Source organism: Biomphalaria glabrata, chromosome 14 (assembly GCF_947242115.1).
Source record: "Biomphalaria glabrata chromosome 14, xgBioGlab47.1, whole genome shotgun sequence".
Lineage (NCBI taxonomy): Eukaryota > Metazoa > Mollusca > Gastropoda > Planorbidae > Biomphalaria > Biomphalaria glabrata.
In genome coordinates this window covers 3,146,508-3,171,052 of record NC_074724.1, presented here as the reverse complement: position 1 = coordinate 3,171,052, position 24,545 = coordinate 3,146,508, and the positions used below count along the sequence as shown (strand labels likewise).

The following is a 24,545-nucleotide window of genomic DNA, read 5'->3' as shown; positions in this document are numbered from 1 at the left end:
TTTATTTCATGTTCTCCTCAGATATGTACCATTATGAATATGTCGGATAATACATATGGTTATTGCCGCACTGAGTCAAAAGGAGATTATGTTCAAGTCCACATTGTCATTTCTGATTATTTCTCAAACTATAGTGAAGCGTTGCTTAGAGGCAGATTAAAGTTAACCGATGGCAGTCTAGGAGAAAGTGAAATACAAGAGTTGCCTAAACTATACGGTACATTAATGCTACACATTTACATGGTTGTAGTATAGTAATAATATTGAAATTGGACAAATATTTGTTCAAAAATTGGGTCCGGCGGAACTATTATCAATAACAATAGAAGAGGCAATGGCGAGTAACTGGAGCTTAAACCAGTAAGCTTCGGTCAGGGAGGGCTCGTTAGTTTTGGCTCGTTAGTCTTAACCTAGGATAAGGAATACTCTGTATTCAAACCTCTGCTGCTTTGCAGCTATACCCAAAACACGGGAAAGGCTTCGGGAGTCAACCTTGAGTCGGAGACTACTTGGCAGCTTACAGCTGAACGCCCTGGCAGAGAAAGCAGAGAATCCTTATTCGAAGATAAAGTTAGCTTGAGACTACGAAAGTCTGAAACACCTTAACCCATGCTTGACTACTTTCAAGCTGATCAGAACGACACTCATGTACAAAGCTATATTAAAGTATTGGTTTGGACCTATTCATGTAAAAGATTATATTCCGTCATTTTAACAAAGTTTATTTCAACTTACGGGCAGTCTGTCTGGTACAAATGTTTAACATGTTTTTTCTCCCACTTCCCATTCTCGGATCAAGCTGAAACTTTGCACATATATTTAATGCTCCTAACAAAACACGAATCAAGATTATTGAAACAGTACTGAAACAGTAGTAATTAATAAATTTTGTTTGACATAGCTGTAAATGTATAGTTCTTCACCTTACATAACCTTTTTTTAGTTGTTGTTTTTTTTTACAGCTTACTTGTTACACATTTGGGTTTTGCGATAAGCTCAGATGTTTTCTATGCGTGTCTATAGTTTGAACTCTAATATATAAGCTCTTTTCCTAAAAGTACATTAGGTCTTCATTAGTTTTGTTTACAAGCTTCACATCTTTTTATTATCTTACAAATATTACAGACTTTCACGTCTTGAGGGGACGTTGCTGGGGGGGAGGGAGGGTCTAGGGGGTGCGGACTGCATTGGCTGACACTCTTTCTAGCAACGCCTCTGTTCACATCTTTTCATTGTTTTTATATATTGACAGTCCCTAAACAAAGCGCTGTTGAGATTACAATAGATGGCCAACGTATGTCGGTATCAGATACAACAATGCCAGTGACCAACACGTCCATCAATATACTATTCCAGTGTACGGAGACTACACCTTCTCCTTGTCTGCTAGAGATAGTGAATAGTCAGAACAACCAGACCGTCGCCAAAGGTGCTGGATTGATCTCTATCTGCTGTAACCTTCAGAATGATTTGACTTTGACCTTCACCTACAATTTCTGTTACTCGAGCGACCAGAAGAACACGTTTACCTATTCCTTTCAAACAGGTACATTTGTACTCTTTTATATCATTCATTAGCGATACAATTTTTAATGGTAAATATGGAAAAGAACGTGTTATTGAGTAGCTTGCTTTATTTATGTAACATGCTCTGCTCCAAAGTCGTAATCAGTTTATCTTAAAATGATGTACTTATAAACTAAAGAGGATGGAAAGAGAGAGAGATGAATAAAAGAAAGAGAAGAGAGAGAATGATAGAATGAGAGAGAGAGAGAGAGAGAGAGATAAAGAATGAGAAGGAGGGAAATAGAAAGAATAAGAGAGAAGAAGAGAGAAGAGAGAAAATGAAAGTGAGAGAAGAAAGAGAGAGAAGGAAACAGAATGAAAGAGTGACAAAGGGAGAAAAAGAGAAAAAGAGAGAGAGAGAGAGAAAGAGAGAAAAAGAGAGAGAGAGAGAAAGAGAGAGAGAAATGAAAGAGAGAAAAAGAGAGAGAGAGAAAGAGAGAGAGAGAGAAATGAATGAGAGAATGAGAGAAAGAGATAGAAAGTAAGAAAGAGAGTAAAAAAAAAAGCAAAAGAGAAATTAAAGAGTTAGAGAGACAGGAAGCTTTGAGAAATAATCTGATGATGTTGATATTGTTGCTTAGGATGTTGTTGCTGATGCTGATCCTTTAGGTTGATGTTGTTTCTAATGTTGTTGATAATGTTGTCGTACTGTTCTGCTTTGTATTAAATTGTCAAAACAAAATGCACTAAGATTTCAAATACATTACAAATGCACTTAAGCATGACCACTTCTATTACGCCGACTTATCGTACAAAGATCTTGTTAAGTAGATTGTCTATGCAGACTGTTCGTCTTTAGCTATTAGATCTAAGTTTTACAAATCAGCTGAACCAATCGTTTATGTCATGTATTTATAAGCAGAAGTACAGCACGGAATGTATATAGACCTGGGAACCACTACAGGAATCTGTTTCGGCACTTTAATAATAGGAGTGCTAATAGGACTATTAGTTATGGCGTTTGGATACAACAGGTAGGTTATTATAGTTTTTAACAAGCGGGCGTCTTGTATATCAAACTCGCTGATAGTTCAAATTACATTTTTAGCTGCAGTCTTAAAACGCGATTTTTTTTTTATAGATTAAATCAAAAACTAGAACAGGCAAATACGACTCACACACATACATTATTACAAATAAAATGTATAATAATTGACTTTTTTTTTTCTTTTGTGACGGGCCAATTCAGCAAGTGTGGAAATTAGTTAATTAACTATTGGTAATTTTTTTTTTAAATCTCAAACAAGGGAAATAATTTGTACCTGACTGAAGTTGTGGTATAAGCTGAATTATTCCCTTTTATAAGTCGCCGTCTGAGTCTTAGTCAACATAACGTGAAAAATAGGACGATACTATAGAAACATTAGACAACTAGACAATCGTCCATGTTTATAGCCTCTCCACTAGCAGAGTGGTAAGCGTGTTGGCTTGAGAAGGCTTGAGCCATGAGTTAAAGTAGTTACTCTTTTTTTTATTTTAGAGTTGCATTTTTATATGGTTAGTTTTAATATATTGCGAATTTAATTACACGACTAATGCAAACTAACTGATACAACTATGCTTAGTATAAGCTTTTTTTAAAGTATTATTTTTTAAATTTTTTATTTACATGCTACAATATGGTGTGTAAAAAAAAAAAGGGGGTGGGTTAAATGTCAGACCTTGCAATCTAGGGCAGATGATGTAAATGTCATCTATTTATTAGAGTTACAGTTACAGGTGCCCAGCATAACGACCTACCGTCTTAACTCTCTACAAAGTCCATATCTCATGCAAATTATTGTTGGGTAGATTCCAGAAACAGAGATTAAATTGGTATTTAAGTTACACTGTTCATTTTTACCAAGCTTATATCCACTCACTCTGTCTGTCTGGTATATACGATTTTTTCTTAGAGAAAAGGAGGAAAATGATATTGTTTCTGTTGCTGGAGAGACCATTGAAATTATGCAAATTGTTAAATACCTTGGTACTATCTTGGATAAAAAATAAATTTTACTGCAAACACTGATTATATCAGCAATTATAATAATAATAATAATAATTACTATTATTATTATTATTATTATAAATGTTTAACATGTTATTTCTTCTACTTACCATTCTCAGATTAAGGTGAGACTTTGTACAATTATTTCTTTTACCAGACAAAAAAAAATAATAATATAAAAAAAAATATTATTTTTACTTGATTGATAAAGTGGCATAAGTTGAATTATTCCCCCTTTATTGTTTGTAAAAAGAATAAAAATGTTTTAACTCAGGTCGTTCACTTTCGTTTTTAGTAAATTTAAAAAGCGATCACCCAGATACCCCCTTCTTTCTTCCCACTACCCTTTTCTAGCTGGTCTAGACAAGTGATAGATTCATAGCATATTGAGAAAACTAAACGAATTAAATCGCGCTAAACAAAAACAATTGGTAATAGTAAACAAATATTTCTAATCGCACAGATTTATTATTGTTAGTCTAGATCTATTATAAATTTAATTACATAACTGGTTCATACTAATTAATACAATTACGCTTTCCTTGTTAAAAATTATTTTTTTTGATTGTTTAATTTATACATTTAATAAACACACTTCTCTTTCTTTTCATATCTTTCTTTCTCTCTCTCTCTCTCTTTCTCTCTCTCTTTTTCTCTCTCTCTCTTTCTCTCTCTTTTTTTTTCTCTCTCTCTTTCTCTCTCTCTTTCTCGCTCTCTCTCTCTGAAAAAGACGCAATGACAGAATCTTTACTATAACTCCGCAGGGATAATTAAATGTATATTGTTTCATTATTTTTAGTCTCAAAAAATCTCGAGTTGGAACTTACCTACGTAACAGTATTGAAGCTTTGCGATTTGGACGAGAAGTAAGTTATACTTGAGAAAATGTATAATAAAAAAGGTATTGCTGCTATTTTTAGTCATTCAGTAGGCACATACTAGTTTGAATCAAATCGAGAATAAAAATTTCATTTCCTGGTCTACATCAGGATTCGAACTCAGTTAAGTAGCCAAGAGATATATGCTGCTCATCCGTAAATCCCATTTTGCATTAAATAAACAATTTCATATTCATAAAATTTTCGTAAATAAAATAATAAAAAAATATATAAAAAGCCTATCTATCTCTCAATATTGTAGAACTAATTTTCCTTTAACTATATCAAACGAAATAATTGATTACCAATAATTAATAATTCATATTTCTTTAGATATAATAAAATAATTGTGTAAATTTTTAACTTGTTCCGGGAATGGGTGTGAGAATAAAAACGTGTACACACATATTTAGCCATATCGCTTAATACTGAAAGATTAATTTTCCCTGTTTGTATCAAACAGAATGACTAATTATGATCGTGGTCGAGAGGCCAAGTGTGCTTGAACTTGGCTTGGCTACCTAGAAGGGGGCTCGAGGTTCGACACCCGACTCGGGCAGAGTTATGTTTACTGAGCGCCTAAAGGCATCACGGAAAACAAACTCCTAGATACCCTCTCTCCCCCCCCCCTCAACTGGTCCACATTTGAGATTGGACCAAAGCACTCTGAGCATGCTATAATCATGAATGTAGAGCTATATAAAAGCTATAATAATAATCAGTAATTAATTGACAAATCTGTTAATGTTTCTTTATTGATTCATCTTTTGTTAAATAATTGTGCAAAGTTTCAACTTGATCCGAGAATGGGTGTTGGAGAAGTAACGTGTACAAAATTTTTTACCAGACAAACGAACAATCATTTGATTTTAGCTTAACCCTAACCCTAAACATCAACGCCCAAATAATTCCGTGAATTCCTCTTCACCGAGAGAACACAGTTATTAAACTTATCCGGTTTTTTTAGCCTACTGTTGTTACCGGTAGTGGACTTGTATCATTACACTGTTGGTAGACAACTCTACCGTTGTAGGCCTTATATATCTAAACTAATAAACCTTCAAATAAGTTTGAATAACTTCGTTTTGTGAATAAACTTTAATAGAACTTTATTTATAATATAAACAAAATCAAGTTGAAAAAAAGATAAAATAACTGTAGTAGACTTTAGTAATAATATGCTTAAACAAAATCTCACAACTAGACTCAGACTCAGGGGTAGATTGTTATTTTTAGATAACTTCCATAAAAGCTTTGTCTCCAAGCCTATCATTTCACAGCACTGCCCACGGTAATTTCATTGTATAATGTCGATCATTAAATTATCGAGCCAAATGTTATTATTATATTAAGAAACCTACCTACCTGTTAATTTTAAAATGAAAATTATTTGTACACAAAATTTATGTGCAACAGTAGACCACACTGTGCCCTCGCGCTAAAAAGCTTAGTGTAAACGGGGATTTTTAGGGCGCTCTTAGGTCACCCAACGCTAATCGGTACACGATATTATTTGGTAAAAGCAGTTGATTGTTGTTCTGGCCACACTGCACCCTCGTTAACGGTTGACCCTAGAAATAAATTATCTTTACATCATATGCTCTGTTAGACAGCTAGAGTTTGTTTTATTGTCATTTTATTCAGCTACAAATTTGTACAAATTTGTCCTAGCATATGGAACGAAAAGGACACTTTTATCTTTGTGTCTTTCTGAGTATTTTATAAAATTTGTTTTTTTATTTCAAGATTATGGTTCAGTGTTTTATGTATAATTGCTACTTTACTTTTAAGTCTTCTGTCCTAAAGGCTTTCTTAATTTAGTGATTTTACTAAAGATGTTACTTTAGTCAAATGTGAATATTGTTTTTGTTATGAATCTCATTGCTCTATTTTGTGTCTGTTCCAGTTTCTTAAAGCTTTCTTGAGTTGAGGGGGTCCCAAACAGACGTTGCATATTCTATTATTGGCCTACCCAAGGTTAAATAACATTTTAGCATTATATTCCTATTTGATTTATAGTGGTTGCATTACATACTTAATTTAAGCATTCTATTCTCTGTCATTATTGTCGTCACAGATCTTTTTTTTTTTTGTGTCCAAATACCTAATCCTAGGTTTTTCAGTAAAAAAAAACCAACAACATTGATATTTGTAGTTAAACCAGGTTGTTAGAATTTATGTTTCATCCATCCTTGTACTACTAATTATCAGCTGTGTATGTGTCTTTGAATCCAAAGATAACTGTAGACAAAGATGCCACGTATGGTGATATAATGGCGTCCTTACAATATGAGGATTATTCTTGTCAAGAAACGAGCAACGAAGGAGTGTCAATACGGATATCAGTAAGTTAATTAGTTAATTATCATGTGCGTTTAAATAATTATTAGTGAATATTAATTTTAAAAAGCATCTTGAAGGACACTGGACAAAATTGTCGTACAAAACAGACATATAAAGAGAGGCGTAGCTAGGGTGGGGAGAAGGAGGGGGGGAAATTGAAAATCCCCCCCGGACCCCCACTTTAGGGGCCTCCAAATGGGAGGTTTTTTTTTAATTAATTATAAATGTTACGCAAATTGCAGGGGCCCCCAAAGAGGTCACACCCCCCCCGGGCCCCAATATGATGTCAAATTCCTAGCTACGCCCCTGAATGTAAACAAGACAAGTTAATTCAAAGTGACAGTAATTAAATTATTATCCATAAAAGTTTAGAGTGGATATAAAAGAAAAAAAGGGGGGGTATATATTTTAAATTTATAAAATTATAAACAGGGCCTACGATGCCAAATTTTATTAGATGTGCTGTTAACTAAGATATATTTAGCAGATTTATATTCTAGAGTGCACGTTTAATCTAATTACATTGAATATATCTCTTCTTAAGCAAAGCTGAAGTTTTTTTGAGTTTTTTTATAATATGTTATCCTTCAGTCAATAAGCGAAAATGAGATGAATGCCTGGGTATTAGTTATGGTCGGTACTCTGTTGTTAAATACGTACCATCTATGAATAAAACTATGGAGTCTTTGTGCGTTTGTGTACTTCTTAGGTTAAAGTAAAAAAACAAATTTCCCTTTCAGAACTTGATATCCATTGGGCAGATGCTATAACGGTCATCTGTTCATGTTGCCCACAGCTAACGAGGTGCCATGTGGCCAGCACTTACCTTTCCCCAAATATTGTTAGGTACCCGTTAGAGCTAGATGGACTAAAAGGCGCGGATCCCGAAAGTAAAAATCCTAGTCTTCATCAGGATGCGAACCAAGGACTTTCGGTTCGGAAGTGCCTTACCGCTCATCCACCGCGCCTCCTGTTTCTGAAGTAACCATTGGGAAAAGAAGAGCGGATGTTTTGGTTGTACACGCTGAAGAATTTCTGATGAAATCACGAGATGGTCTGTCATAATTCCTGTTAATAAAAGCCACGGGTGCGATTGTGGAAGGGAAGCTTTACTAAGAGACGTGAGACAGTAAAGACGTGTGTTTAGTATAAGTTATATTTAGTTTTAATTATCATTTCACTTATCTTATCTTATAAAAGACATCTACCTTCCTGTACATCTATTTACAAGCTGGATCTGGGTATATTTATAAATGTTCCATTCAAGTATGTTCACAAAGAAGTCTTGTTCATGTTGAATGTAATTTTATTAAACTAAGAATTTAACACGGCTACATCGGTTTAGTTGGCGCTACAAACCAACGACATAGCAACTACACCATTCTGCTTGCTGTTCAAATGAACGGTTAGTGCCGATACAGTTTTGGAACGGGGCGTCACAGGCTCTGCCAGCGTTTAGCCCCTCCTACCTGTTTTACTTTGTTTTTAATTTAATTTTATTTTAAATTTATTTTTGTATAATGAAAATGCCCCCCCTCCCATTAGACTTTTTTCTTACTGTAGTTTTTACAAAGTTATTAATATTATATATAATATATTTGTGCGCAATGACTGACATATAGTGGTTTCTTTATTTCAGTGTCCTAAGGAAGATAAGCACAACTATTTCATGGGCTTGAAAGATCTCCTAGAAAAGTCTGTAATGAAAGATGAGAATGTTGGCAAGCTGGTCAAGAGTGTCTTCCATTTAACAGTCAAGCTGGATGTTAATAATATTTCGAACTCACGTGAGAAATTCTGGCCGGGCACAGGGGTACGGTATCCTCTCTCTTCATCTGCGACACCGACCGCTAAAAACAGGTCTGGCACTGGTAGAGTATGGAAAGTTATAATGTATAAAAATGGAATAGATAGCTTTGGCGGCAGACACAAAAAGTACACATCATGCCCATGCGCTCAGTGCAAGCAATCTGGGAAGCCGAATAGCAAGTTTGCCAAAATCAGTATCTCTACCTCAAAAGCGCTTGTGTACAATGACTTTGAGGCAGCTGGCGTTATATGTTTGCTCTTTTATGACAGTTCATTTCAAATGGATTCACATAATAAACGACTTGATGGCTTTTATGTTGAACAGGACAAAATCACTACAGATTTCTGTTCTTTGGCATGCTACACATGCAATATACCTCTATTTGAAAGGCTCAAAAAATATTTGAACAGATTTAATCAGGCGAACGAGGCAATCCAATCTCAGAAGACTGCTATCAAGCGTTTAAATAGCTTTGTATTTATAGTCTCCCACCCACATGGCGAGTACAAAAAGATTAGCTATGGCAAAATTGTTCGCAAATACGAAATCCGCGGTCCAGGGACCAGTCTGGTGTACACAGCCCCAACATGCCCTGGAAGTAGTGGAGCACCAGTGATCGCCCCTGCACATAGCAGTAGTTGGTCTAATGAGACACAGATCATCCATTTCGGACAAGTAGACTCCAAACATAGCTGCAGTGGCTTTTTTAGTGCTTCTGATACATCATAGTCATCCAGTAACAACCATAGATTAAAATTTAAAGGAAATACAATTAATTATTATATATATACTATTTATACTCAAAATGCTCAAAGTAAAAGTTAACTTTTTAAAAAGTTTATACCTACTCGTATCTAGTTGAAATTTTGTACAATTATTTGCTATATCTGGAAAACAAGTATCAATTTTTTTAAATAAGCAAGTAGTTAAATAACTATTTGTATTTTTTTTTGTTTGCATTGAGTAAAGGAAAGAAATCGTACTTATCAGACGTGGTGGTAAAAGCTGAATTAGTCGCCTTTAGGCTGCGCCCAGAGTGAGCAAATTTGTTTTTTTTAATGCATTTAAAAAGCGATCACAGTGACATTCATACAGATACCCCCTCCCCAATTCCAAACTGGTCCAGACAAGTGATAGGATCATAGCGCATTGAGAAAACTAAAAGCATAAAATTGCGCTAATCATAAATATTTATTTTTGTTAGTCTATATGATATATCTATTTCAAATTTAATCGCATGACTGAACCAAACTAACTGATACAATTTCATTTAATATAAGCTTCGGCTTTTTATTTACAGTATTTCTTCTTAAATTAGAGCCTAATTAATTTTCTTCTTGAAATCTAAAAAATGATATTGTTTATAAGTTAGTTATTTTCTTGAAAACACATAATTGTAAAACAAATTCTTTCCAATAATAATTCAATAATATTAAACGAGTCATAAGCACATATGTTAGCCAAAAAAAAATACTTTGTCAATGTGTAACCATGATCACATCTGCAGTATTTAAGGTTCATCATTTCTGCCTGATTAGGTATTTCTTATATATATAGTTGTATAATGTTTTGTTATGTATAGCACTAGTTTAAAACAAATTTCTTCTTCGATTTTAATGGTGTTATTATTACTGTATTATTACTGTTACTATTATTATTTTGGAAGTGAATGAATTTTCACTGCCGGATAAATCTTCATTAAAAGGAAATAAAAGTATTTAAATTATTAATACTTATTAGAAACGAACGAGTATTCATTCTCTGGCACTGCCAGGGTCGAGTTTTGTTAAAGAGAAACAAAATTCATTGTAGTCCTTTTATCAGTTTCCACTGAGGAATGTTCTGGTCTGCAGTGTAACGCCCTCTAACAGGCAACGAGAATATTCCTAGGAATGTTGTGGGCCTTGAAGATATCTGTGAGGTCAGTTGTCAGTATCCCCGTGGTGATATAACAATTATTAAACTTTTCTATACAGCAGCCATCAGCAGTCTATCTTTGTCATTACCTGCTGGTATGGTAATACTTCACTGGCACAAAGACATAGACTGAATAGACTAATTTAAATAAAAAAAAATCGTATGTCACTCAAACACAGCTACCATCTCTTGAAGAACTTTTTCAAGAAAGATGCCTTTCCAAAACACTCACGATTCTTAAAGACAACCTGCACCCATTAAACCACTGTTACATCAGATCTGAACGAAGTGGTAGTCTCCTTTTCATTAGGACTGAAACAGAAAGGTTTTAAAACTCCTTCATCCCACTGTCGGTCAGAGTGTTACAAGATCAGCTGTGAGAAGTACATAGAAGTCAAATACATAAATCGCTACTTGTGAATGTGTATGTGTTTCGTGTGTGAATGTTGTTCGTATTTGCATCTATAATGTTATTGTTACAGTAGTTACGCTGAGGTTGTCAACGGTTAAACTGAATTTTTATTTGACTGGACCAATAAAAATTATTTTATCTTATCTTAATGGGGTAGATTGTTATTTTAGATAACTTCCATTAACGCTTTATCCCCCCCCCCCCAGCCTATCAGTTCACAGCACTACCCACGGTAATTTCATTGTAAAATGTCGATGATTAAATTATCGAGCCCAATGTTATTATTATTTTAAGAAAACTACCTACGTGTCTATTCCTATTTGTAAAGTTAATTTGTTAAAACACACACTAAAACCTGCTAGAAACAAACTGTGTTCGAATTTGACATGTCTTGATCAAAAACATTTCTAGATGTAAAGTACAAGATTTCAAAATGAAAATTATTTGTACACAACATGTATGTTCAACAGTAGACCACACTGCGCCCACGGGCTAAACGGGGATTTTTAGGGCGCTCTTAGGTCACCCAACGCTAATCAGTACCCGACATTATTTGGGAAAAGCAGTTGAGCGTTGTTCTGGCCACACTACGCCCTCGTTAACTGTTGGCCCTAGAAATAGATTATTTTTACATCATATGCTCTGTTAGGCAGCTAGAGTTACTTTATTTTTTTAACTTGTTATTTTATTCAGTTACAATTGTCACTTTATCAACATTTTTTTTAAATATTGCAATTGCAGCTATTATTGTTATCTGTTCTATTGAAATTGACTTTCTTTTAATATACCAATAATTAGTAGACTCTGGTACATCTTTTTATTACTGATTGTATTATTTACCATTACTTCTACTACTTTTAAAGCAAATGTTTAATTAGTCAACTTGTTATATGTTCGAAATATTCAGTAAAATGTGTTTGTCCTTACACAGTGCCAAATTTAATTTAGAACTTTAAAATCATCGCCTGTGAACAAGGTTTTACATGAGATCTAGTAGCCTTTCTTAACCTGACCAGTGTGCAGCCGAACATTACGGGCTCACATAGGTCTCACCAGCCACATGAGGAGGCATAAAACCCCAGTGCAAACCCCTCAGCCCCCTGGATGACAAAGGGTTCATCAAAAATCATCATCGAACCACGATGGACGAACTATAGTAACCTTTCTTATTGTGATATGCATATCTATTATATAAATCAGGAAGTAAGGCGTATTTATGTTAGTATGTAGGCCTGTGTATGTATGTCCCGAATAGAAACCAAAACCGTTTAACCAATCTTGATAAAACTTGTCATAAATAGTCCTTCGACACTAACTGGAAAAGTAACATGCTTAAAGTTGCGCTAAAACAAACTTAGCATGTTTCAGTAGACCACACTTATCTGTAATAGCAATAGTCCAAATCTATCTGTAACAGTAGACCCCATCTATCTACAGAGCTCCCCTATCTCGGGACTCGATCTATTACCAATCAAGTTCTACTGAATGGGGAACCAGTATGCTGAATAACTATAAATTGTTGGCTATTTTGTAACTTATCGTGTATTAAATAAAGTGTAAATAAGCTGTGTATTTTAAAAGCTAAACAATATTTGTTCTTACAGTTAAGCACTATTGTGTATTATTGTATTTTTATTCTTTTTTTTTTTTTTGAGGAAGTAATATATACACAATAGCTAATCCTTTTTTTAGATAGAGATAATAGTGAATGATATAGTGTGACCAGCATAAATAAAATGCTTTCACTACTCTGTAATACTGCGTATTATTGCAATTGACATAACTATTTTGTTGTTGTTGTTGTTGTAATTTGTTGCTGTTGTTGTAATTTGTTGTTGTTGTTTGTTGTTGTTATTGTTGTATTTTGTTGTTGTTGTATTGTGTTGTTGTTATTTTTGTTGTTGTATTTTTGTTGTTATTGTATTTTGTTGTTGTTATTGCTGTTGTATTTTTTTATTTATTTTGGTGTTGGTGTTCCTGTTGTATTTTGTTGTTGTTGTATTTTGCTATTGTTGTTGTTGTATTTTGTTATTATTGTATTTTATTGTTGTTGTTGTTGTATTTTGTTGATGTTCTATTTGTTGTTGTTGTTGTATATTGTTGTTGTTGTTGTATTTTGTTATTGTTGTTGTTGTATTTTGTTGTTGTTGTATATTGTTGTTGTTGTTGTATTTTGTTGTTGTTGTATATTGTTGTTGTTGTTAATTTTTTGTTGTTGTTGTATTTTGTTGTTGTTGTATATTGTTGTTGTTGTTAATTTTTTGTTGTTGTTGTATTTTGTTGTTGTTGTATATTGTTGTTGTTGTATTTTGTTGTTGTTGTATATTGTTGTTGTTGTTAATTTTTTGTTGTTGTTGTATTTTGTTGTTGTTAATTTTTTGTTGTTGTTGTATTTTGTTGTTGTTGTATTTTGTTATTGTTGTTGTTGTATTTTGTTGTTGTTTTTTATGCTTTTTAAAGTTTTTACGATTAATAATCATAAACAGATTCAATAGTTTTATTGTACCAGTAGTCTACTGTGTCTGCTCACTTTCTCTCTTTATTCCGTTCTCTTTCCTATTCTCTTTCTCTCCCCTCCCCCTTTCCTCTCATTCTCCCACACTTTCTCTCTTGAACTTTTTATACACGTTGTTTGTCTATTTCTCTGGCTCCATTTTGTTTCATTTCTCTTTTTTTGTCTTCTAGTTTCTCCATCGCTGTTTTTTTTTCCTCTGTTTCTCTCTATCTCTTCCTCTGTTTATCTTTTTTCCATTCTGTTTCTGTCTTTCATGCATTCTTTCTCTCAGCCTTATTCACAAACCTAACCTCATTCTAAATGAGTCATGAAGACATTGAGTTTTCTATGACACCAGTGACTCAAGTCTCAACCTACTAATGGAGGATGTTGTTTTTAACTAGCGAGGATCTACTTAACTAGTCTTAAAGGTAGTGGCTGTTACATTTACCAATTTTTACAAGTTTCGCCCTTATGCGTTTTAATACATGTGGTGGAATAGTTCAGAATTGTTTTCTCTTTTTCTCTTCCGCTTTAACCCTCAAAGCACAAGTAGATGCGTCATTTCCACTGTTTGAACCTCTTAGACTTCTAAATAATGTCAACCTCGCTAAATTAAAGTTCATTGTCGCCAACTGAATTTCATATATATATATATATGTATGTATGTATGTATGTATGTATGTATGTATGTATGTATGTATGTATGTATGTATGTATGTATGTATGTATGTATGTATGTATGTATGCATGCATGTAGGTATGCATGTATGAACGTATGTATGTATATGTGTGTGTGTATGTATGTATGTTGTATACATGTATGTTTGTATATATGTATTTATGTTGTAGGTTTTTATGCATGTATGCATGTATGTATGTATGTGTGTATGTATTCATGTATTTATGTATGTATGTATTTATGTATGTATGTATGTATGTATTTGTGTGTGTGTGTGTGTGCATGATTATTTCGGGTTCATATTTTGTAACTCAATTTTTAAAACAAAACTAATCATAAGCAGCACCTAAACTTTGAAATCTGCTAAATATGAAATGAGATTTTTTTTTATATCTGCACGTGACAGACGGACGGATGGACAGAGAGACAGACCCCTTAAAGCTTAAATTGTCTTTTTCCTATTCGGGAAACTTAAAAAAAAAAAAAAACTTTAGTTGATGTAGTTATTTAATTAGTATAACTGACTGATAGCACAGTTCTTCAGGCGAATGTAATTCGTTTAATTAAACATACTGTTGCTTATACCGTTCTGTTTTGAGTTAGAGAGTATAAGAAAGAGGAAGTTCATAAGGTTAAAGCAGTTGTTGGGGGGGGGGGGAAGTGTTTTTATAGCTTTAGAACGAAATCAATCTAATCAAATTAGCAAAAAGAAACCTGTGAAACTGTTCCTAATAGTAATACAAAACGAGTCTGATGGCTTGGCGGAGCACACAAGTCAAACACACTTTTGTTTATTGCTTTAAGTGTATACAGAGATCGTAGGTTCCCTTGAAGGGTACACACACACACACTAGTTAATGACTTGCTGTTGGGAATGTTTCTTCCAGAGGATTACTTTCACAATATTGCCTTCATACTTTTTGTTTTAATTACGCGCTTCGTTAGTAAGTACAATCTTAAACTCTCAATTCTCGCATTACTCTGTATTCAGTCAAGAGTTCAATAAATTGAAGAACTTGATTTTTGTGAAAAGGCCACTGCTCTATAGACGAATCGCAAGAGAAAAAATAAAATGACGAATTATATCAGCTTCGTAAAGGAAGACTTTTAAAAATGCATATATATAAATATATTACTTGTCCTGTGTTTGAACAACAAGAGTATTCTACGTTGATTTAAATCGGATATTATTATTTTATCCATCAGCTTACAATAATGGTAATAAATCTTCCTATAAATCTTTACCTTAGGTATACACAGCTAAGTAACAAATAGTGTATTCCACAATTCACACCGTATATTAAGTATTCAGTTACGTTTCTTTATGGAGCTTTGTAAAAACAAAACAAAAATATTTTTTTTTTATACTCAAAGAGAATATTGTTTTTAAGAAGTAATTTGAAAACAAACCGACTTCAGTTCAATTTTAATGTATTGCAACTTTTCGTTTCTTCTACATAATAGCGTGTGTGTGATTCAGTGCTGAATATCAGTATGTGTGTGTGTGAGGGATGCGGATCACTTTATATTTGTGTTGAAAGAGCTATCGTGAAATGTTTTTTTTTTTCACCTGATTTTGTCAAATGTGCGTTTAGTAGGGAGAGCTGGAGAAACACATAGAAACACACAAAAAACAACACAATGAGAGTTTGTGCGGAAACACAAACTCAAAATCGGCCTCCAAAGTGGTCCACCTTGGCAGGTAAAATGGCAGGTTTCAATATTTTCAGAAAGAATATCAGAATGAAATTTTATCAAAGAAGAATGGAGAAATAGATCTTGTGTGGTGCCCCAACGGTCCAGCAGACCAAGAGATAGTTGAAAGTGAAGGTGTAGTTAAATGCGAACCTGGCCCTAACTGATGTCATATAATGATTATCTAATTGATCAGATTGTTTTGTAAATGGTCAATCTCTTATTAAAAGTCTCAAGAAAAAAAAAACATTTTCGTAAAAAAAAAACATTCTTTAGTTAAATTAAGTGTTCTACTACTACTTTCGGGGGCCACTAAAAAGGGGAACGACCTGAATTCGAGCTCAAGGCTCAAGCCTTCTCAGACTTCTCAAGCCAACACGGTAGCCACTCTGCTAGTGGAGACCCAATAGACATAGAATATTGTATAGTTATCTAATGTTCTTACAGTTGTCGTCCAATTTTTCATGTTGTGTTCACTAAGACTCAGACGACGGTGTATAAAGGAGACTAATTCAGCTTTTACCACCACTTCAGTCAAGTACGATTTCTTTCCCTTGTTCAATACCAAACAAAATAATAAATAACTAATAGTTAATTAGCTAGCTATTTTTTTAAAATTGATTCTTGTTTTGTTAGGTACAAGAAATAATTGTACAAAATTTCAACTTGATACGAGATTGGGTCTGGGAGAAATAACCTGTACACACGTTTGACTAGACAGACAGACAGAGTGAGTTGATATAATATTTATTTTAAAAAAATGACAAAACCAACATCAAAATATTATAATAACAATTTGTTGACTACTTCTACAGAATCTAAATCAGATGTGCTCAATTGCACCGTTTCTGAAGACTGTAATGTAGGTCAAGTTCAGGCCCTCGTTTCTGATGCAGAGACAGCGTCTGCTGATTTCTACCTGACGAAGGACAAGCATGAAGTACTTTCCTGTAGACGGTCTTCAAAATGTGACATTTCTTCAAGATACAACGATATAACTGTGGACGATGCCATGATCAACGGATCACGTGTGATTGTACTGACCATGCATTTACTAAATGGACGTGTGTCTCCTGAAGGACTTTGGTCACTGCATTACCTTCACCTTTCAAAGCTGAATATCCAAAAGACGTGTTATTTAGATTTCAAAGGTAAAAGAAGAGAGGGGGGGGGAGGAAAACAATGTAATCAATTTCTCAACCATTGGACAACAGTGACACAATTAGAATCTCTATGTTTCAAATCCATCTTTATAAACACTATAATACTTTCAGGCAAATGTTTGCCTGTGTATTACCTGTTGTCAGTACGATGTCGCCAACACAGCATTCCCATCAATCTCCACGGGGGTCGAAAGCTTTTTTTTTATTTTTCCTTAGGTTTGTCTCCAGAAGCCTTTTACGTGTCTGAGCCTAGCCCCAATACAGCAGAGATTTGGATTCAGACTTCTATGTAGATAGCCAACCAAGCCTAACGAGCTATTCCTGCCAATAATCTTCTTAAAAATAGGATTTTTAAAAATTCCTTCTTATGAAAATTGAATTTAAAACAAATAATATTAGGTCATAGTTACCTTGATTAGGCCAATATTATAATATGCATCTTCTGATTGAGACCCCTCAGCTCAAGAAAACATAAAGAAATTAAAACACGAAAAATGGAGCCTTAAAATTTATAACAAATGAATATTCACATTTGTTTAGAGAAACACATTTAATAACATCACTCAATTTTGGATGGAAGACTAAAAAATAAAGTAGCAATTATACATAAAACACTGAACCATATAGTTTACAATAGAGAAACAAAATCTAATAAAATACTCAGAAACACAAAAAGATTAGGGAAAATTTCTTATTCCATATGCTAGGACAAATTTGCATAAATGCTCCTTCTTCCCTAGTGCAATTAGAGCTTGGAATGGGTTGCCTGAATCAGTCAAGAAAACTAACAACTTGGCTGAGTTTAAGTCGCTGATAAACAATTCAATCTCAAAACTAAAATCTCATGATGGTTTATCTTATTTTATAAGTTACAGAAATCCAACACGTGAATCACTTAACCAATTATTTGATCAATTATTCGTAGTTCAATAGTAATTGAACCATAGGGGGCATAGCGCACTGAGTATGCTATAAGCAAAAACAATTATGAACACAAAAATAACTCACAGTCACACTCCGACAAACTAGCGATCTCTCCACACACTATAACTTTATTATAAAACACATAAATCTCAACACCCAGTTTACAACGGGCTTCCTCATGTGTTGTCTGTCGGCAAAGATTGAACTCGGGCTCAAAATGACCAGCCAACGATACAATTCCTAGACAACGGTCTGCACTACCACCCAAGGCAATTCCAATTATAAAGCCCTTTTTTAAAGTACTTTTTAAAGTATTTATTAAACTTTGCTTGTTTTATAGTCTGCTTGTTTACGTAGTTAATCTTGTAAAATCTTATACAGGTTATATATAGATCGAGAAAGTGGGCTCCTCTTTCTTAATCGTCATATTTAAAGGCATTCGCATTATTACTAGACTTACATTCGAAGCTGTAAAACAAAAAATCGGAATGTAATTTTTTTTTTCCTCTTTCAGAGAACCTTATTTTTAGAATTAATGGACACAAGGCTCAGACCATGGACGTGAAAGAAGCCAGTGATTTGACGTTTTTGTGTCGACTTAATCATCTTGCTGTTGATTTATTGACTATCACAAAAGATGGATGGAAATTGGTCGACAGTCGAAACGAAACTTTACATTTCGAAAACCCTCAAGTCGCTTGTAGAGACTCGGGAACTTACCAGTGCCTTGGATCTAATGTAAAATCTTACGTCTCAAGCATACGTGTTTTGTGTAAGGATATTATAAATAGGCCTATACCTTAGGGTCAGATTGACGGGAGGGCAGGCTGTTCTACTGCCACTGGGCCTCCAAAGGAGATGGGCCTCCACAAAAGGGATAATAAAAAATAATCGTATTTCGACGGGTCAGAAATTTCTATGTATTTTTCCATTTATATACATTTTCTCATTTGTTTTTTTTTTTTTCGACAATACTTTAAATCTTACTTTGGCTGCAACACAATCGTGGTTAAGAAGTGTCCGCTTGTAAAGTGCTCGTAATATAAAAGCAGCTCCGGATTTAAGGCAGTGCTTTAACCCAAAGCCTTACCCTCCCCAGACTAAAAAATTTAGATTATTTATTATTTAAACTAAAAATACCTGTTACATTTTTTTTTAAAAAATAGAAAATGAGATTATTCATTTCTTCTAAAATATGTCTCTATAAGTATTATTATTAAATAAGTGGATTTTTTACTAAAGCTTTCGAAAAAGTGTAGGGGCTTTCACTTACTTAAATCAGTCCCTGACTAGGCCTATATTGCTTTTTAAGATTCATATTTACATTATTATTTTTTTAGAAAGAAAATCTATTCTGGTTGTCCTTTCAAGGTGTGTATTGTTTATTGTTAGTAGTTAGTATGTGGTTCACACTGTGAAGACGTTTCCTAAATCATACAGAGCAAAGGTTCTCAATTTTTTTTTCAGTTCAGAGGACCCCTTTAAATGTCAAAAGATATTAGCGGACCCCCGTAGCAGCCTGGTTTGACAGCTAAAAAAAAACATATTTCTAAAGCCGCTGACATAATCAAGCTTTTCCCAACCTTGTGTCGTTTTTTGGCTCTGTGCTACAATGAAAAACTATTTTTAAAAAAAAACATTAAGTGCTTTTTCGCTTTGCTAATAATTTTCTGCTGATTCACATAGATTATTATTTCCTGTTTAAAGAATTTTATGGACTTCATTTGCTACTTTATTTTGATTTGTTATAAGACAGCCTTAGTTTAACAGCTAACTCTTTTTTTTTTTTTGGTTAGTGAAGTATGCATAAATTTGAAAAGTGTGACTGCGTTGATATATTGTGACTACTGTTACTTTTGTACGATATAAATCCGAATTGTAAATATTCAGAAGCATATTTACATAATTTTGTTTTTACAAGGTGCAGCCTCTTAAGGTAACTTATCTCAGTTCATGGCTATCTCATCCGATTATATATAATACAGACGTTACTTCAAAAAAGAAGATGATTACGTCCTACGCGTCATGCATTTAGTCATGCATATTAACCAATGACTTAAATTCTGCCAAGTCACTGCTAACACACCCTTTACACTCTTTCTCTTTTTTCAGATGTCTGCTTACACTTCAAAAAGTTATCCACAATCTAACGGTTAGATGGGCGCGCAAAAAACGATGTAAGAAACACGAATTTCCATTGTGGAGAAGTTAATAATCAAGTATAAAGTGTGAAGCATTAATAATCAGACTGATGTTGGTCGTCGGTTGGAAACTTGAAAACTTCTTTGAATAGCGGGATTAAGCAGAGAAATTGAAATAAAGACATTTCTTGGTTTGTGAAATGAGTAAATTTGATATACATGCGCAAAATACAGTTCTAGCACTGGTCTGTTAACAATCACTGTTGTTTTGACAAGTCTTGACATAGTTCTTAATAGACATATTAAACAATAGAGAAGGGAGAGTTGATTATTATTTAAATTATACAAAAAAAAATATTTTAATTGTATGCAATTTTCATCTTTCTGCGGACCCCCTACAGTCGTCCACAGTTTGAGAACCACTGATATGGAGCAATCTTCCATCAAACTTATCTATATCTATATATATACATGGAATAAAAAGATATTTTAGACAAATTAACAATGTATGCAGAGAAAATAAAACGTTAATTGTCCCTTTCAGAACTTGTGATCTATAAGGCAGATTATGTAAAGGTTATGTGTTTCTATGACCGATGGTTAACGAGGGTGTACTGTAGACAGCACAATGACCAATCGCCTTTCCTTTCCCCAGCTAATGTCAGGTAGCATCAGAGAAGGTTAGACTTAGAGGCGCCCTTAAAATCCCGAAACTCTAAATTCAATCCTTCACCGAGATTAGGAAAACAAGCTCTCACGCTCTACCACTCGGCCATCAGACCCTTATGCTGCTGACAACAAACATTGAATTGATATTCTAATTTTTAAAATAGACAATTTAGACACTTTATTGTTAACATTCATATTGAATTATTTCCAGGTGCACCAACAATAATTGATCGACCTTTAAATAGAGAAACAGTTTTTCCAAATGATATCATAGATTTAAAAGTCAGAGCCAACCCAGCGCCAGTGTTGATGGTTAGTTGGTATGGAACACAGTCATTTTTTAACTGTAGTGTTACATTTCCTAATACTGAAAATCAGACGAAATATCTGTGTCAAGAGACTACTCTGGAAATTACATTAGCAAAGCTTCGGCAGTTTCACTGGGATGTCACACTGTCCAATTTTCAAGATATTGCTCTAAATGGAACTATAGACCTTGTCATCAGCAACGGGGTACGACCTGATTCCCTACTTAGATTTCGCGTTGACCAAAATAGTAAGTAGACCAGGTAATAGACATTTTAATATAATCTTTGTCACATGTAAATTATGAGTGAGTCTGGTGTGAATGTACACTTTGGTTTCTTATAGTTGTAATGTTTTTTGTTTGGTGTAATGCACAAATTGTTAGACATATTTCCATACGGACAATAAAGATTATTATTATTATGTTAGAAATGAACGAGTAGTCATTCTCTGGCACTGCCAGGGTCGAGTTTCGCTAAAGAGAAACAAAATTCATCGTAGTCCCTTTAAAAGTTTCCACTGAGGAATTTTCTGGTGATGTGGCAGGTCTGCAGCAGTACCGCCCTCTGACAGGCAACGAGGATGTTCCTAGAAATGTTAAGGGCCTTGAAGGTGTCTGTGAGGTCAGTTGTTATTATCCCCTCGGTTGATATAACAATGGGGTATATTGTTATTTTGGACAATTTCCATAGACGCTTCATCTCCAAGCCTAGGTTCCCATATTTTCTTTGTTTTTCTATCTCAGTTTTTCTTAAGTCACGTGATTCTCTATATCTTCTATACAAATTATAATTATTATAGCTTTTATAAAGCGTTAATTTCATGCTTATAGCATGCTCATAGCGCTATGGTCCAATCTCATTTGTGGACCGGTGGGGGTATCTGGGAGAAGGTTTTCCGTGCTGCCTTTAGGCGCTCAGTAAACACAACTCTGCTCGAGTCGGGTGTCATAGGAAGCCAAGACAAGCCAAGTGCAAGCGTACTTAGCATCTCAACCACGCTTCTCACCAAGCACAGTCTAATTTTAATACACAATATATTGTGACAATTTTTTTCGTTGTTTTATCAATATTATACTAGATTTCTCATCGCACACATTTATTACACGGTTAGTTGCATGACTGATCCAAACTAATTGACACAATTACACTCAATATAGCCTAAGCTTTTTTTTTTTTTTTTTTTCAAAAAAAACAAAGAAACTATTTTTGTATTTTTTTCGTGTTTCGCTAATGGATTTCTTTGGAATAACAGAATTACAAAGGTAAGGAATATTGTCAATGCAATATGTATTTTTATGTAGGGCCTGATTTTTGTGTAGGCCCCTTCACTTTTTGTTTTTCAAAAGCGTTAAAAAAAATGCAGTTATTAATAATAATACTTGCATGCCAAATTTTAGAAGAAAAAAAATTAGTTAGGCCTCTTTGTAAATTTAATCTTATTTTCTTTCTTTTAAAAAAAAAATTGCATATTTTAGTTCAAACGTATTTTTTTTTTTTAGTTTGTCAACGGTAAGGTTCTGATTGACGCCCAACTGTTGACTCGAATCTGCATTTTTATATTACGGCCACGCTACAGGCTCACACTTCTTAAAGACTACAGTCTTGCCAACCAGATTGAATTTAACGTAGTCGATAAAAATGGAAAAAGAAAAAAAAAAGTGACCCGTAAAAATTCGGATATTCTACTTTATCTCTTTTGTTGGGGGCACTCTCTTATGTAATGCCCCAAGCTGAAAGTAGCTTTTGAATAGAATGTTTTTGTTGAGATTTTTACGTGCATAAAAAAGATTATAAACAATTTTTGAATGAAAGTAGAGATTTAGCTTGACGACATTCGACGGTTCCCTTTGTTATTATTAAACTTATTCGACATTCGCTTTCAAAGTCGACTATCTTCTATTTTTGGCCTTTTGTCTGTGTTATTGGATTTCATTATTTGAATGTTACCTTCGTTTGACTTATCTGCATAAGGAACAGCGCGTAAACGCCTAACAACTACTACGATAGGAATGATGCATTGTGTACAACCTATTAGAAAGTTATTAGTTTGTCTTTTATATAGGCCTATATATAAATTTATTCTGTTTTTTTATTTGTTTGTTTGTTTTTTTCCCTTATTTAGCTTGATTTATGTTTGTTAACAGCTGTATTAAAATTGAAGCAACTAGATAAGCAGTGTTCTGTACTACGGCCATGAACTGACATCTATAGACAGCAGTAAACACAGACTTCCTGTACGGCAAAACTCATTTCATGGACTACTTTTATATTCCAATAAATATTGCACCAGCGCAGTGTTCAGAACTGGATATGGACCGATTGTTTAGATGAGAAAGAAGAGACTTAATTTCCAAGAAAGGAAGAGACAGAACGTCTTGGGTTGGAAGTTGGTACATCTGGCTAAAGTTATAAAAGGGATCATCGCCAATGGACAGGCCAGCAACTCGAGTAACAGTGGAGGTGCCCAATGCGGGTTGTCTGATCAGGAATGTGTCTGAAAATCAGTCGTTCCTGGGAATGGAAGACATTTACTGGTGGCTTAGAAGTTAGAAGTAACCGTTCTAGAGGACAAGAAGACAATACAAGGCGACAATGACTGTGACCCTGTGTTAGTGGAGTTAGTAAACCTAGTACAGGGGTTCTCAACCTGTGGGTCGCGACCCCCTTGGGGGTCGATTGACAATTTGCCAGGGGGTCGCCTAAGACCATCGAAAATATGGATTGTTATTGTCTACTCTTCTATTTCTGTATGTGTGTGTTTGTGGTGGGGAGGGGGGTCGCGGCAGAGCAGGGGATTGTAAAAAGGGGTCGCCGAGCTTAAAAGGCTGAGAACCGCTGACCTAGTAGGACAGTTACAAGATTTGAAAGCTATGTTTCTGGTGTCTGTAAACAAACAGCCGTCATCTTTTACTTCGCTGAGCCGCTTCCCTTCAGTTTACTACAATATCAATATCTAAGCCGATATAAATTATTTCTCTTCCAATTTTGGGAACAGGAAGTAAAAATAAAATAATATATAAAAATAAGTGTATATGGGTCTTTGGTCAGTCTTTGGAAGAAAAGAAAAAAAACATTTTGGAGGGGTGGGGGGAGAGATTCAAGTTTTGTGGAACTCGTTTAGATTTAAAATATTTAAAAGATTTTTGAGGACTCTTAGGTTGTATCCCTATAGCAGCACAATATCTCTAGCTGTCTTGGTTTCAGACATCTGTCTAGCGGTCTTGGTTCCGATATCTCTGTTTATGTCTTGGTTAGTCTCTATAGCTGTTTCAGAATCTGTCTTTTTAGGAACTTAGTATTGGTTTAGAGTGTTACAGTTTTAGTGATGGTTAGAGTGTTACAGTTTTAGTGACAGACTGACTAGTGTACTATTGTGTGTGCTAACAGTTGACCAGTGTTATTGTATGTGTGCTGACAGGCAGGCCAGTGTTATAGTATATTGTGTGTGCTAACAGTTGACCAGTGTTATTGTATGTGTGCTGACAGGCAGGCCAGTGTTATAGTATATTGTGTGTGTTAACTGTTGACCAGTGTTATTGTATGTGTGCTAACA

At 34.3% G+C, this 24,545-nt stretch overlaps 2 protein-coding genes across 5 annotated transcripts in view; both read left to right on the top strand.

Annotated features, from left to right (window-relative positions):
* The window catches only part of LOC106053216 (uncharacterized), a 21,583-nt gene extending 8,911 nt beyond the window's left edge, over positions 1–12,672 (top strand). For 2 of the 3 annotated variants that reach the window (XM_056010952.1, XM_056010954.1), the window contains 6 exons: positions 22–217; positions 1,253–1,546; positions 2,426–2,540; positions 4,356–4,422; positions 6,672–6,779; positions 8,417–12,672. In XM_056010952.1, coding sequence (XP_055866927.1) covers positions 22–217; positions 1,253–1,546; positions 2,426–2,540; positions 4,356–4,422; positions 6,672–6,779; positions 8,417–9,316 — 1,680 coding nt within the window. In that variant the 3' untranslated portion in view covers positions 9,317–12,672. The remainder of the gene's footprint in view (positions 1–21; positions 218–1,252; positions 1,547–2,425; positions 2,541–4,355; positions 4,423–6,671; positions 6,780–8,416) is intronic. The other variant, XM_056010953.1, reaches the window with a different exon arrangement.
* Positions 12,673–14,650: 1,978 nt separating this feature from the next.
* On the top strand, positions 14,651–21,863 carry LOC129922676 (uncharacterized). 2 transcript variants are annotated; one of them, XM_056009394.1, is made up of 4 exons: positions 14,651–15,036; positions 16,603–16,938; positions 18,389–18,646; positions 20,896–21,805. In XM_056009394.1, exons 1-4 carry the CDS (start codon positions 14,967–14,969, stop codon positions 21,246–21,248), a joined length of 1,017 nt encoding a protein of 338 aa, XP_055865369.1. In that variant the 5' UTR covers positions 14,651–14,966; the 3' UTR covers positions 21,249–21,805. The 2 variants fall into 2 exon arrangements, with proteins under 2 accessions (XP_055865369.1, XP_055865370.1); XM_056009395.1 differs by lacking the exon at positions 18,389–18,646 and having other exon boundaries at positions 20,896–21,863.
* Positions 21,864–24,545: the final 2,682 nt, after the last annotated feature.